General features: G+C 33.2%; 2 protein-coding genes across 2 annotated transcripts in view; one reads left to right on the forward strand and one right to left on the reverse strand.

The window, feature by feature from the left end:
- Nucleotides 1-5582, forward strand: part of LOC139494684 (zinc finger protein 709-like) — a 30149-nt gene extending 24567 nt beyond the window's left edge. The window contains exons 8-9 of the mRNA XM_071282855.1: nt 2160-2447; nt 3036-5582. Of these exons, the coding sequence (XP_071138956.1) occupies nt 2160-2447; nt 3036-3425 (678 nt within the window). The 3' untranslated portion in view covers nt 3426-5582. The remainder of the gene's footprint in view (nt 1-2159; nt 2448-3035) is intronic.
- A 14192-nt stretch (nt 5583-19774) lies between these two features.
- Nucleotides 19775-21640, reverse strand: LOC139494081 (putative leucine-rich repeat-containing protein DDB_G0290503). Its single transcript, XM_071282253.1, has one exon. It carries the CDS (start codon nt 21638-21640, stop codon nt 19775-19777), a length of 1866 nt encoding a protein of 621 aa, XP_071138354.1.
- Nucleotides 21641-22113: the final 473 nt, after the last annotated feature.

Here is a 22113-nt window from a genome sequence, read left to right on the forward strand (position 1 = left end):
TCTAACTGTGAATGTAGATTCTTAATTTTTGGTCCCGTTTTACCAATTGGTCTACAATAAGGTCCAAAGGGTCCAAAATTAAACTTAGTTTGATTTTAACAAAAATTGAATCCTTTGGGTTCTTTGATATGCTGAATCTAAAAATGTACTTAGATTTTTGATTATTGGCCCAGTTTTCAAGTTGGTCCAAATCGGAGTCCAAAATTAAACTTTGTTTGATTTCATCAAAAATTGAATAATTGGGGTTCTTTGATATGCCAAATGTAACTGTGTATGTAGGGTCTTAATTTTTAGTCCCGTTTTCAAATTGGTCTACATTAAATACCAAAGGGTCCAAAATTAAACTAAGTTTGATTTTAACAAAAATTGAATTCTTTGGCTCTTTACTTAGATTTTTGATTATGGGCCCAGTTTTCAAGTTGGTTCAAATTAGGATCCAAAATTATTATATAAAGCATTGTGCAATAGCAAGAAATTTTCAATTGCACAGTATTCAGCAATTGCAAGAAATCTTCAATTGCACAGTATTGTGCAATAGCAAGAAATTTTCAATTGCACAGTATTGCGCAATAGCAAGAAATCTTCAATTGCACAATATTGTGCAATAGCAAATATTTTCAATTGCACAGTATTGCGCAATAGCAAGAAATATCTAATTGCACAATATTGTGCAAAAGCAAGAAATTTTCAATTGCACAGTATTGTGCAATAGCAAGAAATTTTCAATTGCACAATATTGTGCAATAGCAAATATTTTCAATTGCACAGTATTGGGCAATAGCAAGAAATATCTAATTGCACAATATTGTGCAATAGCAAGAAATTTTCAATTGATTGGAGTTATCTTTCTTTGTCAAGAATAGTAGTTGAATCAACTTAAATCATTGTTTTATACAATATACAATGTATATTCACTTTTACTACCAATTGATAAATTAAAACAATCTTTACCATTCAGTGATAACAAGCACTTTTTGTTACATTTTAATATTTTATGATGTATTTAAATGAGTAGTTATTGTTGCAAACTCCATTAGTAATTTGAATTGAGATCAGTTTTGAAAAAAGGGAAAGGGGGATGTGAAAAAAAAATGGTGGGGGGATCAAATTTTTCTCATTTCAGATTTCATAAATAAAAAGAAAATTTCTTCAAACATTTCTTTGAGAGGATTAATATTCAACAGCATAGTGATTGCTCAAAGGCAAAAAAATTATTTTAAGTTCATTAGACCATATTCATTCTGTGTCCAAAACCTATGCTGTGTCAACTATTTAATCACAATCCAAATTTAGAGCTGAATCCAGCTTGAATGTTGTGTCCATACTTGCCCAAACCGTTCAGGGTTCAACCTATGCGGTCGTATAAAGCTGTGCCCTGCGGAGCATCTGGTTTTACCTGAGGGAGCATCTCAAAGTTGTACAACAACTTAGTTAATTTTCACACCTTGTGCATGAAGGAAAAAAATGCCCATCAAAATCCAAAAGAGATTTTATCTTTCTGAAACACAAAATGCATTTAACTTTTATACATCTAGTGGATGCTAGGCATTAAAACATTATTAAATTCACAGGTAAGTCTGTACTCAGAGTAGTTTTTGGCATGTAAATACAGCCATATTTGTCCGTTTGTTATGATGAACCTTAACATACAACAAACAAGAATTTTCCATGTCTATTTTTTACTGACAAGTCCCACATCAAATATATCAGTACATAGCTTTTGACCCGTGCTATCATTTTATGATAAACAATCAATAGGGAGAATACAGCATAAAAAATGTCCAACCCTTACACTTTACAGCAACTATAGAATATACATGCCCCACGCCAGGAACCGTTTATAAAGTGCATTTTACACTTCTTTCTTGTTTTTAGCCCCAAAAAGGTCCCAAAAATGTTTCGCCTCGCTCTGCTCTGTGATCTTTAAAAACTTCGCCCCCTTTGAAAATTACTGGATCTGCCCCTAGTATCAAGCCTATATATTTTGTCCAAATTTGCCCCAATTGTTTAGGGTTTGACCTTTGCAGTCATATCCAGCTGTGCTCAGCAAAGCATTTTATTTATTTCAAATTTCTTTTTTTTTGTATTTTTCAAAGTGAGTTTTTGAGAAATCCGGTCATGTTCATTCACTTGATTAATTTTTTCTTCTTTTTTTTTAGCACAGACAAAGAAGCAAGATGGAAAAACATCTTTCTAAAAGACAGTTTACCACCAGTGATGAAGATGGAAGTAGCATGGATGATAACTCACCAAAATACAAACGAAAAAAATTAGAAAAAGGAAGTGATGAATATGTTATGAAAAGGGTGAGAAATAATACGGCTGTCAAAAAATGCAGAGAAAAGAGTCGACAGAAAGCGAACAAAACAATAGATCGGGTTGATAAACTTAGAATGGAAAATGAGACATTGAAACAAAAAGTTACAAATCTATCAAAAGATACACAGGTAAGTCTGTACTCAGAGTAGTTTTTGGCATGTAAATACAGCCATATTTGTCCATTTGTTATGATGAACCTTAACATACAACAAACAAGAATTTTCCATGTCTATTTTTTACTGACAAGTCCCACATCAAATATATCGGTACATAGCTTTTGACCCATGCTATCATTTTATGATAAACAATCAATAGGGAGAATACAGCATAAAAAATGTCCAACCCTTACACTTTACAGCAACTATAGAATATACATGCCCCACGCCAGGAACCGTTAATAAAGTGCATTTTACACTTCTTTCTTGTTTTTAGCCCCAAAATGATCCCAAAAATGTTTCGCCTCGCTCTGCTCGGTGATCTTTAAAAACTTCGCCCCCTTTGAAAATTACTAGATCTGCCCCTAGTATCAAGCCTATATATTGTGTCCAAATTTGCCCCAATTGTTTAGGGTTTGACCTTTGCAGTCGTATCCAGCTGTGCTCAGCAAAGCATTTTATTTATTTCAAATTTCTTTTTTTTTTGTATTTTTCAAAGTGAGTTTTTGAGAAATCAGGTCATGTTCATTCACTTAATTAATTTTTTCTTCTTTTTTTTAGCACAGACAAAGAAGCAAGATGGAAAAACATCTTTCTAAAAGACAGTTTACCACCAGTGAAGATGGAAGTAGCATGGATGATAACTCACCAAAATACAAAAGAAAAAAATTAAAAAAAGGAAGTGATGAATATGTTATGAAAAGGGTGAGAAATAATACGGCTGTCAAAAAATGCCGAGAAAAGAGTCAACAGAAAGCGAACGAAACAATGGATCAGGTCGATAAACTTAGAAAGGAAAATGAGGCATTGAAACAAAAAGTTACAAATCTGTCAAAAGAGATAGGTGTAATGAAGAACTTATTATTGGCGCAGGCTGGATCAGTTTCACAAAACGAGTTTTCTGGGAATACAGCATCAACATCTGGAATCAAAATTGAACCTACAGACTAAGGTGTCAAAGATCACCAATATTCCATATTTTCTGTTTGACAATAACCATCATAAATACACACATAAATCATGATCATTATTTTGTAAATGACTGATTGATACCAGTGATTAGATGTTTTACACTTGATTATATGAAATTGTTGGTTAATGATTTTAGTTTTTATGTCAAAGTTTTTTTTTTTATTATTTTTTATCAAGGATATTAAGTTTATTTTAATTGAAAGTACGCAAAATATATATATAATATCATTTAATATGTATAACATGTATTTAATGTTGTAAGATACTACTCTTTGTACTATAAATTTATCTACTTTGTTATGTATAATGAAAATAAGTAGAGTTACCAAAGTTTTAGTACGACCGCAACAATTGAAAATTTTTTGGTCGTATATTGGTATGATGTTGGCGTCGTCGTCGTCGTTGTCGTCTGAATACTTTTAGTTTTCGCACTCTAACTTAAGTAAAAGTGAATAGAAATCTATGAAATTTTAAAACAAGGTTTATGACCACAAAAGGAAGGTTAAGATTGATTTTGGGAGTTGACGTCCTAATAGTTTAGGAATTAGGGGCCAAAAAGGGGCCCAAGTAAACATTATTCTTGGTTTTCGCACCATAACTTTAGTATAAGTAAATAGAAATCTATGAAATTTAAACACAAGGTTTATAACCATAAAAAGAAGGTTGGCTTTGATTTTGGGAGCTTTGGTCCCAACAGTTTAGGAATAAGGGGTCCAAAGGGTCCAAAATTGAACTTTGTTTGATTTCATCAAAAATTGAATAACTATGGTTCTTTGATATGCTGAATCTAACTGTGTATGTAGATTCTTAAATTTTGGTCCCTGTTTTCAAATTGGTCTACATTAAGGTCCAAAGGGTCCAAAATTAAAAGTTTGATTTTAACAAAAATTGAATCCTTGCGGTTCTTTGATATGCTGAATCTAAAAATGTACTTAGATTTTTGATTATTGGCCCAGTTTTCAAGTTGGTCCAAATCGGGGTCCAAAATGAAACTTTGTTTGATTTCATCAAAAATTGAATAATTGGGGTCCTTTGATATGCCAAATCTAACTGTGTATGTAGATTTGTCAATTTTTGGTCCCGTTTTCAAATTGGTCTACAAGTCCAAAGGGTCCAATATTAAACTAAGTTTGATTTTAACAAAAATTGAATTCTTGGGCTTTTTTGATATGCTGAATCTAAACATGTACTTAGATTTTTGATTATGGACCCAGTTTTCAAGTTGGTTCAAATCAGGATCTAAAATTATTATATAAAGTATTGTGCAATAGCAAGAAATTTTCAATTCCACAGTATTCAGCAATAGCAAGAAATCTTCAAATGCACAGTATTGTGCAATAGCAAGAAATTTTCAATTGCACAGTATTGCGCAATAGCAAGAAATCTTCAATTGCACAGTATTGTGCAATAGCAAATATTTTCAATTGCACAGTATTGCGCAATAGCATGAAATATCTAATTGCACAATATTGTGCAATAAAAAGAAATTTTCAATTGGAGTTATCTTTCTTTGTCCAGAATAGTAGTTGAATCAACTTAAATCATTGTTTTATACAATATACAATGTATATTCACTTTTACTACCAACTGATAAATTAAAACAATCTTTACCATTCAGTGATAACAAGCACTTTATTTTACATTTTAATATTTTATGATGTATTTAAATGAGTAGTTGTTGTTGCAAACTCCATTAGAAATTTGAATTGAGATCAGTTTTAGAAAAATGGAAAGGGGGATGTGAAAAAAAAATGGGGGGGGGGGGTAAATTTTTCTTATTTCAGATTTCATAAATAAAAAGAAAATTTCTTCAAACATTTTTTCAACAGCATAGTGAACTGCTCAAAGGCAAAAAAAAAATGTTTCAAGTTCATTAGAAGACCACATTCATTCTGTGTCAGAAACCTATGCTATGTCAACTATTTAATCACAATCCAAATTTAGAGCTGAATCCACCTTGAATGTTGTGTCCATACTTGCCCCAACCGTTCAGGGTTCAACCTCTGCGGTCGTATAAAGCTGCGCCCTGCGGATCATCTGGTTAACGTTAATGCTGCCTGGCGGGGCATCATTTGTGTCCCATGGACACGTTCCCTATTTTTGATCAAAGTTTTTAATATAAATTCACTTTCATTACAGTTGTATTGATTTAAGTTACTATAACTGTCTTATTTATTAAAAAGGATGCGGTATTTTTTCAAAGAACCAATGCTATCCCAAAGAGTTCAAAGGAGGAAAATGTATTAATAACTAAAGGCCAACATACGGTCGTCAATAATGAGAAATATTTGTACCATATACACTGATATACGTGTAGAAAGCTATAAAAGGCCCCGATATGAAACAACGGAACAATTCAAACAAGAACTTACGTGTTAATCAGTAACATTTTTTTTTACTAAAAACAAATTTGAAGGACCTAATCCAATAGAAAAATACTAATTCACAGGCCCTGAAGTTGACATGGCATGGGCACTTAAAGAAATGAACAGAGCTTTCTGTATATTTCATTATTTTATATCTACAGTTTTAGGTTGCAATAGAAAATATCAAAACTTTTTATGATAAACATGAAAAAGTAATTTTTGATAATAATGGACGAGACAATGGTTTAGTTTAACATGTTTAAACCATCAAAGCTGTGATGAAATATATATTTGAAATAATACACGTCTATAACTTTTTGGAATAATACACAGCTACAGTTGCAAACATTCCAGAGGTGCTATCCAGCATCAAACTCCGAAACAGCGGTTACGTCCTCTTTACTACGCTACGTTGACTTTAATAGTTTAGCAAAGCAACGTCACCACTGTTTCGGAGTTTGATCCAGCATTATGATTAATTTCGAACAGCAGTATACTACTGTTGACTTTCTTTATGTTGTGTTGTCTTTTATTTTATTATTATTTCATTGTTATCACAAAAATCATTGTACATTGTATGAAATTCAAAACCCAGAAGGATCTATCATTGGATTAATAAGTATTCTTAAATTTCTTATTCTTAGTTGGTTGACCGTTATGGAATAACCGTATAACAAATGAAATCAGATATGTTGCTTACGTCGTAACAACAACCCCTTCCCTTTCATAAATGTGACCTACCGGATATGACTATTTAACCGATTTGTTATTACATAAGCAACACAGGTGCCACATGTGGAACAGGATCTGCTTACCCTCCCGGAGCAACTGAGATCACCCCAGTTTTTTGGAGGGGTTCGTGTTGCTAATTCTTTAGTTTTCAATGTTGTGTCATGTTAACTATTGTTTATCTGTTTGTCTTTTTTCATTTTTAGCCATTGTGTTATGTTAACTATATTGTTACACAATGGCTAAAAATGAAAAAAAGACAAACAGTGTTACACAATGGCTAAAAATGAAAAAAGACAAACAGACAAACAATAGTTAACATGACACAATGGCTAAAATGGAAAAAGAAAAACAGACAAACAATAGTTAACATGACACTGTTGTCAGTTTATTTTCGAATTGAAGTTGAATGTCCCTCAGGTATCCTCCGTTTCGTCCCTCTTTTAAACCTATTTTTTTTTAAAGAGGATTGGGAAAGTTATTGCAACTTCTTTACCTTTTCCCTATTGGTAAATCAATTTTTCTGATTTACAAAACTCCATATAAAGAACGATACATAGCTGGGTCTTCAAAATGTTCAACCAAACATCTTTCTAAAGTACTGACTACTATTCTTTCGACAGTTAAAGATGGGCTTCAAAAATATTGTGAGGAGATATATTCTACCAGTGGTGTTAACCAGATGTGGATTCTCAAAAATTCGAAAGATCTACTGCTTAACCTTCAATCACAATCTTTGCAATTTTGCAGCAACATAAAAACTTTTGATTTTTCTACGCTATATACTACTATTCCCCATGCTCAGTTGAAAGATCGACTACACCATCTCATATAACAGAGCTTTTTCTATAAAAATGGAAATCGTAGATACAAATTTCTTGTTTTGGGTTACAATAATTCATATTTTGTGAAAAATCACACTGAATCTCCCAGAAAATATACAGAAGATGATATTATCAAAATGCTGGACTTTTTGATCGACAATATATTTGTTGAGTTTGGAGGATTTATATTTCAACAGACAGTCGGTATTCCAATGGGTACTAATTGTGCACCCCTGCTGGCTGATTTGTTTTTGTACTCGTATGAAGCAGAATTCATTCAGAACCTTCTAAAAGACAAAAAGAAAAAGCACCTTGCGAAATTCTTTAATTTTACTTTCCGATATATTGATGATGTTCTATCATTGAATAACCCATATTTCAGCCAATACTTACATCTCATATATCCAAGTGAACTTGAAATTAAGGATACCACTGATACTAGAAGGACTGCTTCATACCTTGATCTTTTCCTCAATATTGACGTAGATGGACGACTTCACACGAAAATCTATGATAAACGGGACGATTTCAACTTCCCAATTATCAATTTCCCATTTCTCAGCAGTAACATACCCTCTGCCCCTTCGTATGGTGTTTACATATCACAATTGATACGTTATTCACGTGCTTGTTCACACTATACGGACTTCATATACAGGAGTGTGCTCCTTACGCAGAAACTGCTCCAACAAAGTTATGAGGAGGACAGATTAAAATTGACACTCCGTAAATTTTATGGACACCATCACGATTTGGTGGATCCATACGATGTTTCGTTGACCAAACTAGCTAAGGACATTTTTACCACATGGTAGATTGTGTTTTGTCATAATGTCGTCTAATCTTTTAATTACCAAACGTGACTTATTCCCGATTGTGACTGTTTTGCCGAGTGTGAACTCGCATTACTATAAGACGTGGTACGGTACTTATACATCCCAAATTCATGTATTTAGTTTAAATGTTTAATGTTATATTTGTAATTCTCATCGGATTTTGTCAAATGTGTTGACGTCTTTTCTATTATATTTATGTGTTATGGTAAGGAAAATTAATCACCGCCTTCATTTATCAGATTTGATTTCGTTCAAAGGAATCAGTACGATATTTTACGTTTGAAGTTAGATTCATAACAAACCTGACATAGTTTTATAATATAGTTAATTGCTACCTCAGTTTTATATTAATAAGAATTAAAATGTGCTTTGTTATTAAATGCAATATCAGTATTTAGTTCAAATACATAATCTTAAATTAATCCTAATTCTATCTTATTCATTCTTATGTGACGTCATTTTTTCATTTTTTGATGCTCTGTTTTACTAATTCAAATGACGTCATTTTTTCGTCATTTTTCAGTTTCAAATAGAACGTCACTTGGCGTAGAGGTTTAAACGTATTCGGACGTGTCTACTTTTGTGTTTCAAATGTCTGGTTATGTAAATGTATTTCAGTTGTTTCCTGTAATTAGTTAATACTTCAGCTTTATCATGTACATCTTTTGAATATTCATTTTATTAAATTTACTGTTTGCAAAAGTATAAATTACTCTAAATTATAGGGATTTTCTGGTAACTTAACAGAAAACCCTTGCCGTTTTTGGCACAACCTTTTTTATCTTTTGGTCCTCGATGCTGTTCAACTTTGTACTCGTTTCGGCTTTCAAACTTTTGTATCTGTGCGTCACACATAGGTCTTGTGTGGACAAAATACACTTCTGGCGTATTAAAATTTTGAACTTGTTGCCTTTTGTTGGCTGTTGTTCGTGTGATTCTTTGTCAATTGTGTTCTCCAATTTATTTATATTGTAGTCCTGTGTTGTCATTTTGATGTTATATTTCACATGGCCATAAAAGTGCGAGGTTTGGCATGCCACAAAACCAGGTTCAACCCACCATTTTTTCCTTTAAAAATGCCCTGTACCAAGTCAGGAATATGGTCATTGTTATATTATAGTTCGTTTCTGTGTGTATTACATTATAACGTTGTGTCGTTTGTTTTCTCTTATTTTTGAGTGTAAATTCACATTGCGATAAGACGTGTCACGGTACTTGTCTATCCCAAATTCATGTATTTGGTTTTGATGTTATATATATATGTTATATTTGTTATTCTCGTGGGATTTTGTCTATATGTGTTACATTTTAGTGTTATGTCGTTGTTCTCCTCTTATATTTAATGCGTTTCCCTCGGTTTTAGTTTGTTATCCCGATTTTGTTTTTTGTCCATGGATTTATGAGTTTTGAACAGCGGTATACTACTGTTGCCTTTATTTCCCAAATTAAGTTAAGGTTTATGTACCCTTCTGTAGCCATTTTTGTACGAACTTTTCAAACTTCAATTGTATCAAAACTACAGATATTATGAATAATAGAAATAGGCCATTTTGTACATATTCCAAGGGGAAACTTGATGCAAAGCATTATTTTTTACTGTTCCATTGCATTTAATAGAAAATGAGGACTTTGTGGCAAATAAATCTAGATTTTTATAGAAAATCCACAGCCTTTATCCTTGTACTCTCATATTTGGCAATTTGATGACCGAAAGATATAGGATTATTGCATGCAGTGCTAGCATTGATTTCCTTAAAACAAGTTTATAAATGTAGTTATTGGTTAAGACAAGTATAAATATGGCCAAAATCAAGTACACCTTTTAGGGTGCGCTCGACTTTAGTGACTCAGCACGAGGTGTTTTGGAATTTACAGGTTACTTAGAACTTTTGTAAAAAATAAACACTAGCACATCATAGAAAATCAAGTGAGTAATTTATGTTTCAAATTTTATAACAAAAATCTCTGTATTAAAGGCTGTGGAAAAAACAGTGAAAAAACTATGTGAATTAATTTTTTTTATCCTACATTGAACTTTTGATGTCGTCCCTTAAGCATGTAAAGTATGAGTTAAACCATGCGACACATGATATAGAGACATTCATTCAATGACATAACGTAATTTTTATTTTGGTGTATGAACAATGAGGTTATCAACAGTTCTTTAGATTCTGAAAAGGTGAATTGTCCAATTTTACAAACCACGAATGAGAACGCTCATTAACCTTTGTTTATTAAATTCAAACTGTTATAAAACATACCTGTTATTTTACAAAAGCAAAATCACAAAAAACTGAACTCCGGGGATAATTCAAAGGCACTGGATACGGTTACATGGAAATGTAACAATAATAAAAATATTATTGTTACATTGGAGACTAAATGCCGGAATGCATTGTTGGGTAAGGAACCGATTAATTACGAATGTAACAATAATTTTTGAGGCTACGGTTACATTGCGTAATATTTACATGAAAAACAACAATGTACGATGGGACTAGTAATATGTACTAAATAATAAAAGTTGGAGACATTTATTTTATATTAACAACATGAACAATACATACAATTATTACATACAATTTCTTACAATAACGGTTTATACATATCCAGTAAGTGGTTTTTGGAGCATTTTAAAGTTCTACACATTTTTGATAAAACCACTCAAAGCAATTTTCGTATATAGGTATATAGGTTAAAAAGAGGGAAAAAAACATCTTTGGTTTGGGCGAGCTGCATCTGATTTTGAAACGAAATTACGTCCTTCATAGATACTTGTATACAGAAGTTACTATAGTTTTTTTAAAAGTTCACAGTTAGCAAACTTTGCTTTTGATGTATCTTTTTTTTTAGAACTGCGTTTGTATAGTTGTGTGAAATTTGTGTCTTGATATTGTTTCAGTTTCGTTTTAAACGCATCCCAAGTTTTAAATTTTTAACCCAAAACAAAATTGGTAATATGAATCTCTTCATCCATTGTTCAAAGGATAACTTGGTGACAGTTATAAGAGTAGTTGTGCAATTAAATACATAGAAGTGAGCATTTTTCTCAGCCTGAGTTCTCAACAAGAAACCATTGAACTACATGTTTCGCCTTTGGCACTACTAATCTGAAGTAGTACCTTTAAGAACATCAAACTCCGACCATTAATACATAAAACTATTTAAACACCATGTGTTGAATAATAATAATATTTATTATTTACCATTATCACAAGTATTATTTAATATAACATATGAGAGAATTAAGCAACAAAACTATATAGAAGATTTAAGTTTAATGAATCTAGCGTGCATTGCTGTTCTTCATGTAACAATAACACAATTTAACCGTAGTTTGAATAATTATTGTTACAATTGTAATTAATCGGATCCTTACCCAGCTTTGCATTCCGGCAATTAGTCTCCAATGTAACAATAACTTAATCTCCAATGTAACAATAACATTTTTATACGACCGCAAAATTTGAAAAATTTTTCGTCGTATATTGCTATCACGTTGGCGTCGGCGTCGTCGTCGTCGTCGTCGTCGTCGTCGTCGTCGTCGTCGTCGTCGTCGTCGTCGTCCGGCGTCCGAATACTTTTAGTTTTCGCACTCTAACTTTAGTAAAAGTGAATGGAAATCTATGAAATTTTAACACAAGGTTTATGACCACAAAAGGAAGGTTGGTATTGATTATGGGAGTTTTGGTCCCAACATTTTAGGAATTAGGGGCCAAAAAGGGCCCAAATAAGCATTTTCTTGGTTTTCGCACTATAACTTTAGTTTAAGTTAATAGAAATCTATGAAATTTTGACACAAGGTTTATGACCACAAAAGAAAGGTTGGGATTGATTTTGGGAGTTTTGGTTCCAACAGTTTAGGAATTAGGGGCCAAAAAAGGGCCCAAATAAGCATTATTCTAGGTTTTCGCACAATAACTTTAGTTTAAGTAAATAGAAATCAATGAAATTTAAACACAATGTTTATGACCACAAAAGGAAGGTTGGTATTGATTTTGGGAGTTTTGGTCCTAACAGTTTAGGAATAAGGGGCCCAAAGGGTCCAAAATTGAACTTTGTGTGATTTCATCAAAAATTGAATAATTGGGGTTCTTTGATATGCCGAATCTAACTATGTATGTAGATTCTTAACTTTTGGTCCCGTTTTCAAATTGGTCTACATTAAGGTCCAAAGGGTCCAAAATTAAACTTAGTTTGATTTTAACAAAAATTGAATCCTTGGGGTTCTTTGATATGCTGAATTTAAAAATGTACTTAGATTTTTAATTATTGGCCTAGTTTTCAAGTTGGTCCAAATGGGGGTCTAAAATTAAACTTTGTTTGATTTCATCAAAAATTGAATAAATGGGTTCTTTGATATGCAAAATCTAACTGTGTATGTAGATTCTTAATTTTTGGTCCAGTTTTCAAATTGGTCTACATTAAGGTCCAAAGGGTCCAAAATTAAACTAAGTTTGATTTTAACAAAAATTAAATTCTTGGGCTTATTTGATATGCTTTATCTAAATATGTACTTTGATTTTTGATTATGGGCCCAGTTTTCAAGTTGGTCCAAATCAGGATTCCATATGAAATATTGTGCAATAGCAAGAAATTTTCAATTGCACAGTATTGCACAATAGCAAGAAATATCTAATTGCACAATATTGTGTAATAGCAATTAATTTTCAATTGGAGTTATCTTTCTTTGTATAGAATAGTAGTTGATAATATATGTTGGAAATTTGCCAGACATGACTATGATGTCATTTTCTATTTTTATTTGCCAATAACTTTATGTAAATGACTTCATTGGAAATTTGCCAATATAAAATGTTGCTGATGAAGCTTTTTTTCCTTATCTTATCTAAAATGTTTTTAGATAATGTATGTTGGACATTTGCCAGACATGACTATGATGTCATTTTCTATTTTTATTTGCCAATAACTTTATGTAAATAACTTCATTGGAAATTTGCCAATATAAAATGTTGCTGATGAAGTTTTTTTTTATTGTTTTATACAATAAACAATGTATATTCACTTTTACTACCAACCAATCTTTACCATTCAGTGATAACAAGCACTTTATTTTACATTTTAATATTTTATGATGTATTTAAAAGAGTAGTTATTGTTGCAAACTCCATTAGAAATTTGAATTGATATCAGTTTTGGAAAAAGGGAAACGGGGATGTGAAAAAAAGGGGGGGGGTAAATTTTTCTCATTTCAGATTTCATAAATAAAAAGAAAATTTCTTCAAACATTTTTTTGAGAGGATTAATATTCAACAGCATAGTGAATTGCTCAAAGGCAAAAAAAAACTTTTAAGTTCATTAGACCACATTCGTTCTGTGTCAGAAACCTATGCTGTGTCATGATCAACTATTTAATTTTAGATTTAAAAAGTTTGAAGAAGAAATCTTTAATTGATTTGTAAAATCTTGACATTTGTTTTGTGTAAAAAAAAACCATGTAATGTCAAAAATTTGATCACAATCCAAATTCAGAGCTGTATCACGCTTGAATGTTTTGTCCATACTTGCCCCAACTGTTCAGGGTTCGACCTCTGCGGTCGTATAAAGCTGCGCCCTGCGGAGCACCTGGTTATTATTGTTACATCTCGGTCCATGTAACCGTAGCCAGTGCCTAATTCAAAACGGAAAGTTCTTAATAAAATGGCAAAATCAAAATATAAAACACATCAAACAATTTGAAAACAACTGTCATATACCTGACTTGGTACAGGCATTTTCGTATGTAGAAAATGGTGGATAAACCCTGGTTTTATAGCGACAAATAAAAGTGTAACCAACAATGTGTTTTCTTGCGGTTCCTCGAATGACCGAATAGCGCTTGTAATGACCGAATGACACTTGAAATATGAATATTACAACATATTTGTGACTTTTAAACATTGATTATTAAAACTTGTATAGAATGGACTTCGGGAATGTCCGGAGAGCCGACAACCTTGCTTCGGAAGTTGATCCAATATGGTGACTAAGGATAACGCAAATATACCATGCGCCATGTTGGATGTACACACTTATTGACACTATATCTTATACGCTGACATCACCAGAAATTTCTTCTTTCATGATGTACAACGACGGGTGCCACATGTGAAGCAGGATATGCTTACTCTTCCGGAGCACCTGAGATCACTCCTAGTTTTTGCTGGGATTCGTGTTGCTTATTCTTTAGTTTTCTATGTTGTGTCATGTGTACTATTGTTTTCTTCGGGTCACGCATTATTTGCATGATAAAACAATAAAAATTCATTGTTATAAATATTTGGCATCTTCTTATATAAAAGTTGATAAAAAATATTAATTTTAATTATCATATAAAATCTTAAATTTTCATATACCACAGAAACTCGTGTAATAATCTCAAACCCGTATTATATAATAAGATTAAACCGGCTTACTCCACTACTTTTTATCATCTTCCATTAATGACCTCCCTGCAACAGTAACATAAAAAAAAACACGCTTATTAACAGAATCATTAAAAATCATCAAGACTGTACCATATAGTACAAAATAACATTATCTGCCCAGCCAAATGGGAACAAACTTCAGGTGTGCAATTCCATCCAGAAAAATGCAACTTTCTGACTGTAACACGATCAGAGTCATCATTCAAACATGATTATATATTAAAATGCCACATTTTAGAATCGGTCAACACAACAAAATATCTTGGTAACGTCTTATCTAATCATTTCTCTCATTGTAACAAGATCAGAGTCACCTTTCAAACATGACTATATATCAAAAGGCCACATTTTAGAATCCGTCAACGCTGCAAAATATTTTTGAATCATCTAACAACATGTCTTGGGATACCTTTATCAACACATTACTGCAAAAGCAAATAAGGTCTTCTAGTCTTTCTTAAAGAAACTTAAAAAAATAAATCAGAAAGAAACAAAAAGATTGGCATACAATTCCATGGTACGAACGAATTTAGATATACTGCTCTTTAGTTTGGTCACTTCACATCCAAAAACATAAAAAAAAACCAACAACATTTAAATACATGTAGTACAAAGAAGGGAAGCACACTACGTCACCAACAGGTATACATATCGTATCTAACAACACAGTGGCGGATCCAGGGGGGGGGGGGGGGGGTTCCGGGGGTGCGCACCCCCTTTATTTTTGCCGATCAATGCATTTGTATCGGGACATATGTTTTGCACCCCCCCCCCTTTGCCCTGGGTTCCCTGGGTTAGCACCCCCCCTTTCGAAAATTCCTATATCCGCCCCTGCAACACATCTTGGGATACCCATATCAACAACATTACTGCAAAAGCAAATAAGATCTTGGGCTTTCTTAAAAGAAACTTAATAGATAAATCAGAAAGAAACAAAAAGCTTGGCATACAAATTCATGATACGAACGAATTCAGAATACTTCTTTTCAGTTTGGCCACTTCACATCCAAAAAACAAAAAACAACATCATTGAAAAAGTACAAAGAAGGGAAGCACACTACGCCACCAACATGTATATAACGTACCACAATACCAGTAGTGTCACTTCCATAATTGGTAATCTTCAATGGAAGTCACTCGAAACTCGCAGAAACCTCAACCAAGTAAACAAACTCATCAAAGGTACCAGGACTAAATTTTGTATATACGCCAGACGCGCGTTTTGTCTACAAAAGACTCATCAGTGACGCTCGATGAGATACAAAATCTTACACAAAATCATTGCAGTAGATCCAAACCTTTACCTTTTATCACAGCCTACCAAAAACACCAGGTTCACCAATTCACTACAATATCAAACACACGGGGGGGGGGGGGGGGGGGGGGACTTCCTATTATTGAGTATACGGGTATGTGCCAAAATATAGATCATAAATTAATTTTGTGAGATTTTATATAAAAATGACCCTCCTTTTTAATGACACCCTATACTAAAATGCATTTATGTTTCATAACTGTATATTGATTTGGGGTATATATATATAACTTTATTTCCTCTATTATAGAGATTTGGTGTACATGAAATATATAAATCAGAAAATTACAAAAAACAAAGAATTAAAGTCACCGTTTAAAGTTAATATGAGAAAAAAAAATTAGCACTGTCTATAATATCGGGAACGGACACATCTTCTATCGATTGTAGAAATCTCTGCAGATTGTTTCAACGTGACGAACACAAGTCTTAGAGAAAAAAGTTAATTCATCATTTTCTAATTCATATGACGTATTGCAAGAGAGAATTGTTGTTGTGAATTCATGTGCCGAAAGACTGTCCATAAAAACACTGAACTGAATGGGATTAATGTTAATAATGTCTTGCCATAGATCATCTCTTTTGTCTTGTATAAAATCACAGGATACCAGTAAGTGTTCAACGATATTCAAGAAGAACTTTCCACATTTGTCGCAAAGTAAATGTTCATCTTCATAGCGTACTATAGAACATAAGTCAATCACATACTTGGCGGAGACACGAAGTTCGGGAAACTGTTTCGCAATTGTCCATGCTTTATGCGGTTTGATTGCAGAATGAATATGTCTAAACATATAAAAGTCATTATCGCATGAAATTCGGTAAGACCACCATGTTTCTTCACTTGCATTTATATTCTGATTTACAATAATTGACCAAAGTTTTTTTGATGGGAAAGAACCAGTATTTGCAAAATTAACAATATAATCTGTAATGTTATATTTTTCGGCTGCTTTATAGATGTCAGGTATAAAACCAAGTTGTTCTGGAACACATTTATGTTTGAATTCCATAAGTCTGCTTATCATTATTCGTTTTGGTAACGCAGAAGACTTTAACCTACATAGTCTACCAAAAAATAAAAGTTTACATCTGTTGATAATGCTTTCAACTGAAAACCAACCAAGAAGACTTGTACACTTGTCAGAACGGGTTCGTTTTGGAAGCCCTTGAATAATTTTACACACAAATCTGTGAGATCTTTCTAACATCGTAAGTTCTGTTTGAGTCAAATTGTTCCATAACTCACAACCATATAGAGCTTTGCTGTAACATATTTGAAGTATTATCTTGGAACACATCAAAGGGTTTAAAATTGATGGATGAATTCCAGAATTTAGAACTGAAAGAGCAGTTGATCGCAACACTCTACAAGCATTCAACGTCTGGTCCATTGATCTAAATTTACAGTTCAGAAGAATACCGACATGTTTGGCAGACGGCACGAGTGGTATGATGTCATTATACAAAGTTAGATTGCTGGTAACATTCTTGTTCTTCTTTGAATAACGTAAGACGTTGCTTTTAGTCGGGGAAAACTTGAATGCCCACTTCTCACTATATGTCTGACAAATGTTAATAAGTTGTTGCATTCCTTTTTCTGTTGTTGAGAGTAACGCAATGTCGTCGGCTTGAACAGAGCTGCTTACACTGATATCTAGAAGAACGCATCACAATTTAGAGTCTTCAATGTCGCACAAAAGATCGTTTATGTATACTAAATATAACAGAGCTGATAAGACGCCACCTTGGCGAACGCCTCGTTTCAGTTCAAACCAACGAGATAGCCTACCATTGAACAGTACAGAACTACGCATGTCACTGTATATTTCATCTATGAGCAGCCATAAATCACCGGTAACTCCATAGTTATGCAGTTTATATAACAATGCATCATGCCATACGGTGTCGAAAGCTTTCGTGCTATCTAACAGCACAACAATAACATCACTGTTACGTTCAATATAATGACGAATCGGTTCTTGTAAGTTAAATGAAGCATGAATACTTGATAATTCCTTTTGGTATGCCATCTGAGATTGATGTGGAAACTTTATGTGCAAGGAGTCGAATCGAGGATAAAGAGACTTTTCGAATATCTTGGCGATACAACTTGTTAACGATATACCGCGGTACGAATTGGGATCAGTTTTGTTTTTATTTCCACCTTTGAATAACGGTATAATCACACTTGTTTTCCAATCTAGAGGAGTATAACGTGTTTGTATTATTAGGTTGAATAGATTCCATAAGTGTTTTTGCAATGTTTTACCACCATATTTTATATGCTCATATGAAACGTTGTCTAAACCTGTAGATTTGTTGTTACATAAACTTTTACAAATGTTGGAAATTTCTTCAAACTCAAATGGGTTGATTGGAGCTTTGATTTCCTTCTGCGTTTGTCGTATTTTATTCACTTCATGTTTTACCAAATTTATGTTTGCTGAATTTGTTAACTTGCTATCAAACTGAAAAATGGATTCAAAATGGTCCGCCCATGCTTCGCATATTTCACTTTCGTTTGTATGAGTTATTCCATTTAAATTTAGTTCACGACAAAAAGTTTTCTGTTTACGTCTGCTTTTTAAGACCGACCATACATATCTTTGATCATTGTCGATAGACTCTTCCATTCTGTTGGCAATGTTCATAATATGTTCGTTGTAAGCTTTATCCATTTCATTTCTGAAAGTCCGTTTTGCATGTTTGTAATCAGCAAAGAACTGATCGCTTCTATCGTGAACTTTTCCGTTCAGTATCCATAAACTGCGCTTATTTAGCATTGTTTTGTGTGATTGATCTACGACTTTCGTCCAATAAGGCTTTATATGTTTCACAAATTGCTTATGTGGGAGTGTTTCCTTGTCAGCTTTTTGAACAGCAACTATAATAGTCTTATAGTAGAGCTCGATATCTTCTTTGGTCGCTGGTAGTGACGGCATTTGAACAGACCATAAAAATTGTGAGACTGCAAATGAATAGTCATTAACTGAATTCATTTCTAACGCTTTGGTCCACGATACTTTGTCAGCCATAACACTTTCGTATAAGTTGTCACTATCAGCACGACATTGTTCAATTAGTAAAGTACACGCGATAGGCTTGTGATCAGAAACGTTAAATATGCTTTCGTCTGGGACAAACACCTTGTAAATATCTCGTGTATTTTCGTTATTTGTGACTATGTGATCTATCCCTGTTTTAGGACCATCCTCATAAGATTGAAATGTACATACTGGACCTTTGGCAAAGTCCTGAACATGTAATGATATACTGTTATTGTCAATAAGGAGACTTTCAAGAAGTTGACTACGACGATCCTGAGTAAACGAATATCGGGGTCCACCAATCTTGCAATTGAAATCACCAAGAATATACACCGTCCCGTGGTTCGAATACGATTTGTATGTGTCCATTAAGTATTCAAGTTCATTAACAAATGCTTCGTTGGGTTGTGTAATTGCTGGTAAGTATATAGACAGAAAAAATATACTAGGTAAATTAGGAAGTTTAAGTTCGATACCACATATCCTATTGCTATCAATTACTAATTCTGTGACATACGGAGATAAAGTTTTAGAAACCATAATCGCAACACCTCCACGGGCGCTATAACTGTATTTTTCAGGGCAGTGTTCATCGGCGCATTTTCCAAATACTAAATAGTTTTGTTTATCGATTGAATTAAGGAAGTGGAATTGTGATTTTCTAAGCCAGTGTTCAGATAAACAAATAATATCAATCTTATTATCATTTAAGAATTCTAGTAGATATGGTACTGCGGACATTATTCCGCGACAGTTCCAACATGCTATGTTTAAAGACATTTATGGATGTTCGGTCTTTGTAGATAGAAAAACTGACCATGGAAGCCATTCTTTTAGAAAAATGCCTTCAGGCCAAAAAGACGGATCCCGTATTAAGGTTTCACATTGAGCATCGATATTAAGTTGTGCAGAAGCTGTTCGTCGATTTTGTTTATCAAAATATCTTAAATGTGTTACATTAACACCTCTTGCAGCGAGATATTCACGCATAGATTCTTCACATGAATTGTGTTTGTCGATACCACCTACGTAGAATCTGGATACACGGTGTCTTGTTTTTTTAACAAATCCACGAAAATTGTCAACGGTTGTGGGATTACACATGGAAGTTGGAAAATGCACTTGTATATTTGTATTTTGTTCATTTCCAGTTATATTGTTGTTGGTGTTCTTGATTTTATTTTCTATTGAAGTAGACGGAGCTGGATTAACAATATTACTGTGTGCATGTATGTCTTTGACCAAAACGGACAAATTCGTAACATCAGAGGATCTGACGTGTTTTGTGTGTGAGTCAACTAGAGAATTGGAATGTCCATTAATGGAATTCCTTTGAATTGGCTCTTTGGACTGACTCAAAACGGATTCGATCACATTGCAATTATCTAATGCTTCAGCCGAAGATATAACTTGTTCAGCTTTAGATTTTAGAATGTCTGCGTACGATTTTGTAGACTTGTCAAGGACTTTGACATCTTTCTCGGTGTTTATGATACGCTTTCGCAAATCACTAATTGACTTCGCGTGAGAACAACAATCAATATTTACTTTTTTGAGTTCATCGTCAAATTCTTTCAGTTTATCAGTCATGATGTTTGTCTTTGTTTTCAGACTTACAACACCTTGCGCTCTTGTATCACTTAGCTGGTTAATTCTACATGACTCAGATTTCACGCTTGAACGTAGTTCGTTAACGTCTAGTTTTACTGTTTTAAAGTCGTTTTTTATTTTGTTTACATCTGTCGTTAACTGTTGAATGCTGTTTTCGTATTCATCAAGTTTGTTTCGGAAAGTTCCTGAACTTTTTTCAATTGCTAATTTATTTGATTTGCATGTCATTTCCGCTTCATGTGTAACGACACTCATGTTGTTTACTGTTTTAGCTAAGTTTTCGTTGTTTTCTCGTAAGGATGAAATTTGATTCTGAAAGTTCCGTAACCGGTCATTGTTTTTCTGGTTAGCGTTGACCAGTTGCTTGTTTTCTCGTACTAATACAGATACGGTTTTATTAAGATATTCGATTTCCTGAGTGTAGTCGCCTTTCAATGTATTAATTTCTCTTTCTATGCGCACGAGAGTCTCTTTCAGACACAAGTTCTGAGAAAATTCGCTGGAATGTGTTTGGTTATTTTCATCTGCTGTAGACATTTTTCGGGCACTTTGCGTATGCGAACGAGTATTAAGTGTTAATCTTAAATCTTCCGTATATTCTCCGAGTGATGCTAAATAAAGCGCATAGCAATCGCTACCAAGTTTGTTTTCAACTGATTCACCGTTAGGTTTTCTAGGACAAAGACGCTTTTTAAGAGTTGCATTCAGATATGGAAAGTTATGTTGACATTTTGCAATTTCCAGAAGTGCGTAGCGAATGTCGTCAATTTCACAGTGAGCGTTTTGGCATTTATCAATTAATTTAGACACAAAGCTGTCTTTAGGTAAAGATAAAAGTTCTTCTTGGATAAATTTTATTATCGAGTCTGTTATGCTTGTATCGTTGCTTATGTTGCTTGTGTTGGAAGGAACATCTATTGTAATGTTAGTTTGTCTTTGTGACGAAAGAAGATCATCAAAAGGATCAAATTGGCTATCTATAAAACTCGAGTGAACAAGTAAATCACTAGGTCTAAGTTCCGTTAGATTGTTCATGATATATTATATATGTTGTGAATCGCTGAAAACAGTTCACAGTGATCTGATTTTGAAAATCAATACAGTCATGTTTATGAAGTAATATCTGTAGATGTATTTAAATTCTTTTTTTTTTATCAATATGGTGTTGTTGAATGTATGGAATGATCTCACCAAATTCTTGATCTTTGAAGATGTATGAAAACTGTCCTATTCTAGAATAATAACAAGAGCACATTAACAACACGTCCTTCACTAAAGGGACATAATAATATATGATAAAACCACTCAAAGCAATTTTCGTATATAGGTATATAGGTTAAAAAGAGGGAAAAAAACATCTTTGGTTTGGGCGAGCTGCATCTGATTTTGAAACGAAATTACGTCCTTCATAGATACTTGTATACAGAAGTTACTATAGTTTTTTTAAAAGTTCACAGTTAGCAAACTTTGCTTTTGATGTATCTTTTTTTTTAGAACTGCGTTTGTAT

The sequence above is a fragment of the Mytilus edulis genome, chromosome 11, assembly GCF_963676685.1.
Source record: "Mytilus edulis chromosome 11, xbMytEdul2.2, whole genome shotgun sequence".
Lineage (NCBI taxonomy): Eukaryota > Metazoa > Mollusca > Bivalvia > Mytilida > Mytilidae > Mytilus > Mytilus edulis.

Excerpts from the sequence above, each read along its gene's own strand:
- LOC139494081 (XM_071282253.1), bottom strand. The coding sequence starts at position 21,640 with ATGAACAATCTAACGGAACTTAGACCTAGTGATTTACTTGTTCACTCG.